The following is a 9,768-nucleotide window of genomic DNA, read 5'->3' as shown; positions in this document are numbered from 1 at the left end:
AATATAAAAAATATATACAGGCACACACACATACACGTTTATATAGATCTGCAATTGTGTGTGGGTATATCTGCATACACACGTGTACACTTCCTCTCACATATGTGCATACATATAAAATGTAGTTCCAGTGTGTGTGTGTGTAATACTAAAAGAGGTAAAATAAGAAAACCATAAAAATGGCATCGCTACTCTTCCCTTCCTCCCTCATTTTGCGGCCCCTGCTCCCCTCTGAACCCCAATAAACTGTATCTGAAAGAATAGACAACCAGTTTGAAGTCTGTCATCCTCTCCAAACACACCCACACACGAAATGAAACTGTTTGGACAAACATAAAAAGTATCTTTTAACTTTTGATTTGTATGGCGGTATCACGTCACAACCTCTCATTCTTTACAGGTGAAATATGCTAAATAAAGAGAACAAACACACCTAGCTTCTTGTCTGTCTTTCTTCATTACAATACGTCTGTTGGGGTGGGCATGGCCAGGGCTTTGGTCATTGTCATGTTTTTTGCATGTGTTTATGTTTTACACAGGTTCAGGCATGGCTGTGTGGTCTCAGGATCAGTCCCACTGAGTGGTACCTTGGCCATGTGCTTTCTATAGTCCCGGGAAGACTTAAAGCCTTGTCAGTGGATCTGGTAAATGGAAACTGAAAGAAGCCCATCTTATTTATAAATGTATGTATGTATGCAAAACCTATATCAGCGAAGTAAATGGCCTCTGAATGCATTAAAAACACTATAACATATTCAGGACACTATTTCACATAATTATCTTTCTCTTTGAGCATAAGAAAGACAAATTTAGCTGACTAAACCAAGATAAGGTTAGTTTTCCTCTCTCCAGAATTACATTTGAAAACAGACTCATACACATCAATATCCATCCTTAAACATCGCCAAAATCAGAAATTTTCAAACATCTAGATTGAATGAAAGAGGATCATGGGAAAATAGTACATGACAGGAAATATTCTCAATAGCATTTTCAAGATCTGCTGGAGAGACTCTCTTCCCGATATATTTTTGCACCATGTTGTGAAAGAACAAAATTATTGAAATAAATCATTACTCATTTTGCCTCAGTTTAGACATTTGAAAATGAAAAATTTTCAAATTAGACATTAGTGTGGGGCAAAAAGTTGACTTGGGATCCAACAGAGAAAAGAATATTGATTGTTAAACACCAAAAATTATCCAGATAATTTCATTAGCCACCTCAATTACTATTGGGTGAAATTTGAGAAAAAAAGAATAGCTGTCACCTGTTTTAAACCCTCTCAGCTTCAACAAGAACTATGCTGATCAAATTTTACTTCCAAAGACGATGCAATACTTGCAGTGTGGTGATTTCAAACAAATAAAAAGAAAATAAGAAATCAGAAATTACTCATTCTGCCCCACTTACCAATCTCATCACACACTGGTGCATCATTCAATGTATTATATCCATGGACAAAACACTTAACTGTCAACAGCCCCATCAACTTGGCTGTACTTAAATATCAATGACTCAGTCCACCTGGCTCTAAGTAGGTACCACAGTGAGGCATTACTCAATATACACAACAATATCAACAACCCAGTTGACCAGCGTAGAATAGATTGTACTGTTGTATGTATCCATGGCCAAGATACTCAGCTGTCATGAACATGTTAAAACTATGATTATATGTAGGTAGCTAGGATCCAGGTAAAATTATTATAATCATTATATTGACGCAGCTATGATGATACAGGTAGTTGTTATTTAAGAGTTGGTGCCACATAAAAAGCATCCAGTAGTCTGTGGAGGGGTTGGCATTAGGAAGGACATCCAGTCATAGAAACCAGAACAGGCAATGGAGCCTGGTGCAGCCCCTTGCCTTACCAACTCTGGCCAAACCATCCAGCCCATGCCAGTATGGAAAACACTTTAAATGATGACTAAGATGTAAGAAGAATTATTATAACCAATACAAACCAAAATTAATATTCAAGAAGTGAATGACAGAATGAAGCCTCTGACAAAATGCCTTGAAACTTATTCTGAAGTCTTTTTACATTCTCGGTTCAAATCCTGTTGGCATCTTTTAGCCCTTTAGAGGAGAGAAAATAAATACCAGTCAAGTCTTGGGTTAATTTATGCAACCATGCCCTTCCCAAAAAATTTGTCAAATTTATCGAGTTTTCTATTTCTGATAAGATTCTTGTTAATTACAATTGGAAAATATTTAAAAGAAACAAAACAGCTGAAATCAATCAGGATGTTTATTTACAATGTTTACACACATACACAATCATATGTTCCTTCATTTTCTTTATTAAGGTTTGTGTGAAGAAGAATGTTCAATTTTATGAGCAAACACAGAACTCTTGAGATAAAATCTTTGATGACAAAGTTCACATGAAAGCTGACGGCTGTTCTTATGCCAGCGTTTATGGACAAAGAAAGTACCTTTGGAGTAGAAATTCTTGCCACAAGTTTCGCAACTAAACAGCCTTTCACCATTTGCCATTTTGTGTAATTTCTGGTGCTGCCAAAGTTGAGCTTTCAGTGTAAACTTCATCTCACATTTATTGCACTCAAATGGTTTCACACAAAGCATAAAGAACTCATGGGTTTTCAGACTGGAGAAGTCCGAGAAGAATTTTTTACAGAGAAAACAATTGGGTTCCGTAAGATTGGTGTGAGAGGAAGAATGTCTGTGTAAGAGTGTTTTGGTGGGGAAACGAGTAAAACAGCTTGGACATGTAAACGGCTTCAATGTGAAGTGGACTTTTTTATGTAAGTTCAAAGTAGTGCGGAGATGAAACCTTCGATGACAGATGGAACAGTTAAGCTTCTTCATTGGCCAATAAGATGGACTTTCACAATCAAAGGTTAAGGAAACAAGATCAGAAAACTCTTTGTCCTTCTTGTAAACCACTTTCTGTTGACCAGTCAAAGCCATATCAGACATGGAGTTATCAAGGTTTTCCCTGAATTAATGACAAATATTTGTTGAATGCCTTTATTTTCAGAGGTTTCCACTTTATAAGACTTTTTGGTTCAAATAATTATTAACAATATTTTGATTCTTGTTCTTCACTTCTGGAGGAATGAGGTAATAACATCTGATGTCAAAAGGTTTTCACAAAATATTCAGTTTATAAACAGAGAAAATGTTTCCTGCTGGACAAATAATTGTTGTTTGGTTGTAGACGTTTCCCTGTTGAAAACATTTGTTAAAACACAGATTCATTAAATACTTCCATTGTATACAGCAAGAGTTTCTTTGAGTGTTGGAGGCCTGGAGAAGACTGAAGTGATGGTAGTTGGCAGGGAAATCAGCTGGAAAATAGAATTAAATACAGTAGTACCTCAGTTTTCGAACAACTCTGATAGCGAATAAATCGTGCTTTATATCATCATCGTCATTTAACATCTACTTTGCATGCTGGCATGGGTTGGACTGTTTGACTGAGGGCTGGCGACCCAGAAGGCTACACCAGGCTCCAATCTGATCTGGCAAAGTTTCTGCAGGTGGATGCCCTTCCTAACGCCAACCACTCCAAGTGTAGTGGGTACTTTTACGTGCCACCAGCACGAAGTAGTTTGGGGGGATTAAAAAAAAAAATCTTGACAGAGAAAGGACGGGTAACAGTGATGGTCTTTTATTGTTTCAGGGTCTTCAGAAACCAGTGAAAGTTATTCTCAAACCAGAGTCCTGGCCTTAATGCTTGCACGAAGAGTGATTTCTGCTGAGGACACCTAAGGACCAGATAGTGGGATTAAAAACCAGATGATAGATTAGTCTACCAGTCAGGGACCACGGGGTAGGGTGAAGCCAGATGACAGATTAATCTACCGACCAGGAACCAGGTGGTGGGGATAAACCACCCAACAACTCAGAATGTCAGAACAAACACCAAAGCTCGAAGCTCTAAGAATTTCACCAGTCCACTCCCCTGGAATGGTATCAAAAATTATGAAAGACTTTAGTGGGATTTGAACACAAGAAGCTGACAATTTCAACGAAGACGACCAGAAAAGAAGATTTGATCGCAGCCAGATATTAAACACTTTCCAGGTTGTACCCACCTCCTTATAATTCTCACACTCAATAATGTGTGTGAAAGTTTTTATCTTTTACAGGCATAGTTGTGTGATATGATATATATATAATACAAAACCACATTAAATACACAAATCTAAAACCAAGAGGGAAAAAGAGGGACAAGGAAAAACAAAAAACAAAAAAGGAAAATGAAAACACATCAATTCAATACCAAGTGCCCCAGTTGGCTGCACATCACAAGGTTCAATAAACCCTATTGAGTTTATGGCCGTATTTGCAAGGACCGGCCGGTTTATAAGCCATGAAAAACTCCCTTAGTAGTACAAAGTTTAGCAAAATATCTCGCCGTATAATTATCAAAGTTTATCATCACTGACATTTCAGCCAAATAACATTTAGGGTAATTAAATGGAAGTAACAAGATATGGATAAAGCAAATAGAGTAAGATGCCTTCGACCAACAATGGAAACGTGGGTAGTGAAAGAGTTGAGGCCAAATAATTATCTAGAGTCCTATGTTTGCATTCAAAGAGAGAAGATTTATTGGAATAACAGAAACAAAAGGAGGCAGGAAGTTATTTAAGTCGAGTCATTGAAATAAATATTGCGTTGGATTAACATTAATAGAAATATGAACAATAACGAACTGTTTACCTGGGAATCGGAAACATGCGAGCGGTGTTAACCGAATTATGTCGCTTGTTAAAATAATATCATCAAGAGATATTCAGTTAATGGGCGAATTTTTATTTTTTTTCTCTATTTTCATAAAAAAAGACGTTTAAACTTTGTTTGCAAATAATAGTTTTCGATTGAAACTGAATAGATCCTTTATTGTTTTTATAAATAATTTTTCATATTGGGGTTGACGGAATTTTTTTTCCTGTCGATTAATTTCAGGCCTACAAAACTTTCAACAATTAACTGGACTCTACAAGAACAGATGCGTTCAATCATTATCTTGTAGAGAGGTATGATCACCACACTAATCCGCTTAGAATTCAAACTCTTGCTGCTTGTCTTTATTCTGAATGACAGAATTGTTTGAGTAACAACGGAGAATGCCTCGATAGTTTGTCAAGTTTCTGAGTTCAAATTCCAGCAGGGTCGACTTTATCGTTTATCTTTCCACGGACAATTCAGTTAGTACAAACCAAGTATTCGGGTAGACCTAGTTGGTTATACCGTTTTCCTTGATATTTGTGTACATGTGTTTATTCTAAAAATTATTATTATTAACTCAAACACATTAAGGCGGCGAGCTGGCGAAGTACTTAGCTGTATTTCGCCCGTCGCTACGTTGCGAGTTCAAATTCCGCCGAGGTCAACTTTGCCTTTAATCCGTTCGGGAACGATAAAATAAGCACCAGTTGAACCAGTCACGAGGCCAAATATCGCTGAAAGTTTCATCCGAATCCATCCAGCGGTTCTTGAGATATCTTGTCTACGGACAAACAAACAAGCACAGCTGAAAACAATACCCCCGCCTTCACTAAAGCGGAGGTAATAATGACAATGGAAAACAATATGTAGGGGGTAACAAGACTTTTGGACCACCCTGTAGTGTCGATAAAATGAATGTCACTGTTAAAACTATCTGTATCGAGTAATCTTCCTATAATCCATTCTAGACGTGAATTTTTAATACAAGAGGGACGTTTCAATCCCCAGCTGGAATCATTTCACTTTATTTGTTGCTGACGCTTTCTTCTTTCACTAAACACAGACATCACACACAAAACTCTACTGTCTATTATACGTTTATTATAATTTAACTTGGCATCTTCTTCTTGTGGCGTGTCACACGAGGGAGGTCAGTATCTGTGACTGGGAGGCAGACAACAGACTACAGCTTGGAAATTATCCTTGAACTGGAGACGTTCTGTAGGTTTACAAAGATGAAACTCTACTCAAGTCAACCCAGAGAGACCACTGATGGTTAGTTAAGTTCCTGCAGGATAATAGAGTTGATGGCACTTTGGACAATAATGTGTGCTTCAAATTTTGGTACAAAGCCAGCAATTTTGAGTAGGGGATTCGATTACATCGGCTACAGTGCTCAACTAATACTTTATTTTGTCGATCCTGAAAGGATGGAATGTAAAGTTGACTTTGGTGGAATCTGAACTTAGACCGTAACGAGTCAAAAGAGAGCTATGCATTTTGTCCGACGCGCTAACGATTGTATTTGGCTTGCCGCCTTAGACAATAATAATTCTTTCTCATTTGTGGCACAAGGCCAGCAAATCCGAGAGAAAGTGCAGGTCGATTACAGGTCGTGCGTACTATTTGAATTGCAGGAACAGTCCACCTGACGGCCTTTTATACAGCATCCGTCTCTCCAATTTCACTCACAGGACATGGGTCAAATTCAAGGCTATATAGAAAATGACATCTGCCCAAGTTGTCTTGCAGTGGGATCGAACTCAAGATCTCGTTGTCGCGGAGATAACTTCTTAACTGTTTGGACATACTATATCTTTCTCCAAAATAGTAAAAAATAAAATAAAAGATGCCACATCTTTTTCTTAATTTAATTCAATGCCATAATGTCGTGGGACACACACACACACTGAAACGAAATTGAGTCTGGGGAGTATATAATGAAATTATAATGGATGTCTTCCAGAAATTTCGTTGAATTTATCCCCTGTGACTGCTTAGCTGTTTACGAAATCATAGTTTTGGTTTCAACTTTAAAATAATATATGATGAGACATGTTTTATGAAAAAACTGTCCGAACTGAGCGTTAATGAAAGAATATTTAACCATAAACATTCCTAAAGCAAAAACAATACAGGATTATCGACCGACTGAAACATAATGGCTAAGTGTTTAGAAGAGAGAAATCCAATCTGTGTATATATTAGCATATTTTCTCGGTCTGTCTATTGTATTTGTTGGCATGAGTCATCGCAAGGAAGAAAGAGAGGCAAGTTAATTAAAATCGAAAATGGCTGCCGTGCTTGTTACCATCAACGTGACCTCATATACATGTCCCTTATCATTGGCTAATTTTGATGATGTCATTAGTTTCGAGAATGCTGATTGGCTGCAAGATAATCACACTTGAAAACCAGTAGATAAAGCTGACGTCTTATGTGATTAAAAATATGTTGATTTATTAAAATCTGTGCTTGTAATTAATTAAGATTTAGTTAAGTATTCAGACAACAGCTCCTTTCTCCTTTCTGTCCTCTTCCTTTTCGTTCCTGGTTAATTAAGTACACTAAAATAATGACAATCAGCCATGTTGGTATTTTTTAGAAGCTTTTTTCTAAAAGATTATTTCACAGGGAAAAGAAATTAAGAGAAATTCTGTATTTTATTCAGGATGTTTTTTTCCCCTTTCTTTACTTCGCTAATGATTTCTTCATTAGGCAAGTAGCTTCAGGCAGTAGTGAGTGACTTGTAACTAAAGCTCTGGCAGAGAAATAGATGGAAAGCTCACATCCAAGAATCCAAACTTCTCCTTCTCTTTCTTCTACTTCTCCTTCTTCTTCACAAGGCTATTGAACTTGCCTGATAATTAATTGTCTGTGGAGCCTGAGGCTGGATGGTGATAATGATGGGAAGGGATTAATTATTTTGCATTCTCCAAGGTTAGGTTGACTATCACATGGAGGCAAGTGATGGAAAATTCTCAACGCTTTTGTTTTAATCTATTCCTGATGATGGATGGCAGCCCTGCTGTTTAACTGTTTTGTTACAAGATTTCTGTTGAAATGCCGTCTTTGTTTCAATCAATTATGAAAATAATGAAGAATTTAGCAAAATAACATGGTTATTATTAAAGCTAGTGTTTAGAGCATAAATTAACATGAAATTTTGATGGAAAGCTTTGTTTTAACCCTTTTGTTCGCATATTTCTGTTGAGATACACTGCTTTTCTTTCTCTTAATTCCAATTTATTTCATGTTAATTTATGTTCCAATCACCAGTTTAATAAGGAAGAATTTTGCAAAATAAATTTGTCATTAAGCTGGTGTTTGGAACAAATTACCGAGGAATTTTGAAGGGAAGTTTTAATTTAGATCCTTTTAAAGAGAAAATTACTATTTTAGATCTAGGGGTAATCTTGTGTTTGGGTATCAAAAAAGTAAGGGTGGAAGATATTTAAGGGAAAACTTAGATTCCCCATAAATAAAATAGTAGTTTATGCCAATAAAAGAGTTTCTTTGTTGCAGCACAGCCTGCTAGAAGCAAGAGCTAAATCTCCCTCAATTTACTCCTTACCGTATTAGATGGTACAATAAACTACTCCCTACCAATTTAGATGGTACGTTAGATAACGTAGACTGGTACACAATATATCTGAAAGGAAAAAAAGGATGTAATAAGTCATGGCTAGACTCCTTTAATCATAAGTCTATATGATCAGAAGTGATTTGAAATAAAAGAACAGTTGTATTAGACATCAACCAACAACTTAAAAACGATGTCTTTTCTCTGTTGTACACACACACATACACACGTACCATCATAAGTACTCAAGCAGAGACATTATTGAGAAAGACACTAAATGTTCCAAGGCAGGGCTGGATTAAAATCCATGAAGGCCCTCAGGGTTGGCTCAGAGTATCGGCAATTCAGGCAGTTGCCCAGGGCACCATGTGCTAGAGGGCATGACAAAGACAAGGGAATTTCCACAACCCTCAGCCTGTACATGCCGAAGTTCAGCTTGCCCGGGGCACCAGCAACCCTAGGGCTGGCCCTGAAGGCCGTAAGCAGTTCAAAGATTTTGGTACCTCCATATTTATGTAATTCAAACTATAAACAATAATAAACCATAAAATAGTTTTTTTATTTTTCAATATGAAACAAACCTGGCAGTAAAGATGGAAAATAAAGTTTATTTTTGTATCCTTCCACTTATATTTATATTTGAAAAATTTTCTCCTAGTTTTTTTAATTGCAAAATCTTTAATGAGATCCTCACCATGACAACACGAACACTACAAAATTATATTTCTTATCATATAAACTACTTTGAATATCATTTTAGCAAGTTTAATCCATTAGCAATCTGGATGCAATCTGGCCACATCCAACTCAAATATTCTATGTCGTAACTGACCAGACTGAACCTATCACACCCACCCTACAATGTCATTCTAAAAATATACAATATACTTAGTCTTTTTCGCAATAAATACGGTGCTTAATTATCTTTTTTTATTATTTACTTTCACAATGGGTAGAGCATCTGACTAAATGCCTAACGGTATTTAGTTACGATATCTCCTTTCAGAACTTAAATCTCGTTGGAATCAATTGTACCCTTCATTCAAACGATGAAGGATAAATTAAAGTACAAGTCAACTGTTGGAGTTGATTTTCATTCTTATTAGACATGAAGAAGTCTTTAAAAATAATTTAAGTATTTATTTCGGTCCAAATGGACTATATGTAATCTGAAACTTCCCCCCTTATTATTTATTTTTTTTTACGGAATCCCACGTTTTAGGCTATGGAGATTCCGATTCTGAAAAATTTTTTTCAAAAATCTCAATTTCAAAATTTCGATTCCCCCGCCCCCGGTTTTTATATAGATCCACAGGGTAAACCTAACCCTGACCGTAACCCTGACCCTAACCCTAAACCTAACCCTAACACTAGTTTTGTGAGATTTGGCTGTTATTTCTAGCATGTAAATAGCCTGCTTGGTGGGGGTGGAGGGATTGAAATTTTTCAAACAATTCTTTTTCAGAATCGGAATCTC

At 36.6% G+C, this 9,768-nt stretch overlaps 2 protein-coding genes across 3 annotated transcripts in view; one reads left to right on the top strand and one right to left on the bottom strand.

Annotated features, from left to right (window-relative positions):
* LOC106870052 (zinc finger protein 721) overlaps positions 1 to 9,768 on the top strand; it is a 64,997-nt gene that overhangs the window by 40,790 nt on the left and 14,439 nt on the right. The gene's annotated exons all lie outside the window — the stretch shown is intronic.
* Positions 2,238 to 7,025, bottom strand: LOC106870112 (gastrula zinc finger protein XlCGF44.2). Of its 2 annotated transcripts, none has more exons than XR_008265523.1 (2): positions 4,700 to 7,025; positions 2,238 to 3,318 (listed from the first exon to the last, which is right to left on the bottom strand). XR_008265523.1 is itself a non-coding variant. In XM_052972982.1 (2 exons), exon 2 carries the CDS (start codon positions 2,945 to 2,947, stop codon positions 2,309 to 2,311), a length of 639 nt encoding a protein of 212 aa, XP_052828942.1. In that variant the 5' UTR covers positions 2,948 to 3,318; positions 4,257 to 4,669; the 3' UTR covers positions 2,238 to 2,308. The 2 variants fall into 2 exon arrangements, 1 of the variants encoding a protein (XP_052828942.1); XM_052972982.1 differs by lacking the exon at positions 4,700 to 7,025 and adding an exon at positions 4,257 to 4,669.

Source organism: Octopus bimaculoides, chromosome 14 (assembly GCF_001194135.2).
Source record: "Octopus bimaculoides isolate UCB-OBI-ISO-001 chromosome 14, ASM119413v2, whole genome shotgun sequence".
Classification (NCBI taxonomy): domain Eukaryota; kingdom Metazoa; phylum Mollusca; class Cephalopoda; order Octopoda; family Octopodidae; genus Octopus; species Octopus bimaculoides.
This window is presented reverse-complemented; position numbering and strand designations above follow the sequence as displayed.